At 67.6% G+C, this 562-nt stretch overlaps 1 protein-coding gene across 1 annotated transcript in view; it reads right to left on the bottom strand.

The window, feature by feature from the left end:
- The window catches only part of GPSM1 (G-protein signaling modulator 1), a 13957-nt gene that overhangs the window by 3191 nt on the left and 10204 nt on the right, over window positions 1–562 (bottom strand). The window contains exon 4 of the mRNA XM_015572356.1: window positions 171–243. Coding sequence (XP_015427842.1) covers window positions 171–243 — 73 coding nt within the window. The remainder of the gene's footprint in view (window positions 1–170; window positions 244–562) is intronic.

Raw genomic sequence — 562 nt, 5'->3', positions numbered from 1 at the left:
GGGTGCACCACTCAGGGGGACCCTTCTGCGGGGCCAGGTCTGGGGGGGCCCTGCATCGCCTGCAGCTGCTGGGGCTAAGGGAGGGGCTCAGGGAGGACCCCGGATGGAGGCAGGGAGAGTTGGGGGGCCTTGAAGTGAGAATTAACATTATGACACGCAGTGAGTCTGACGGCGCCTGCCAGCACCGCACGGGCTGGGGCTGGGGCTGGGGGTCCGGCCACTGAGGCGGCTGAGGAGTGGCCTCTGCAGCCCGAAGAAGGAGCAGGAGGGGCAGGGACACCCAGAAACACAGGCAGGGAGGGGGCTACCCCTCTACACACAGCCCCAGAGACGGGCACAGACACACGGGCACATACGTGTGCTCATGCACACAGGACACGGGGCCTCGCCCATGCTCACACCCATGCAGACATACAGACGTGCTCACACGTGTCTCAGCTCACACACGGCCTCCTGGGGGCACTTCCTGGGTCCTGGCCCCCTTCCCAGGCTCCCGTGGACCCGGGGAGCTCAGCCCCTCGGCTGGCATTGACGGCCGGGCCCCGGGGGTAGCGTGCAGATC

The sequence above is a fragment of the Myotis davidii genome, unplaced genomic scaffold, assembly GCF_000327345.1.
Source record: "Myotis davidii unplaced genomic scaffold, ASM32734v1 scaffold609, whole genome shotgun sequence".
Lineage (NCBI taxonomy): Eukaryota > Metazoa > Chordata > Mammalia > Chiroptera > Vespertilionidae > Myotis > Myotis davidii.
This window is presented reverse-complemented; position numbering and strand designations above follow the sequence as displayed.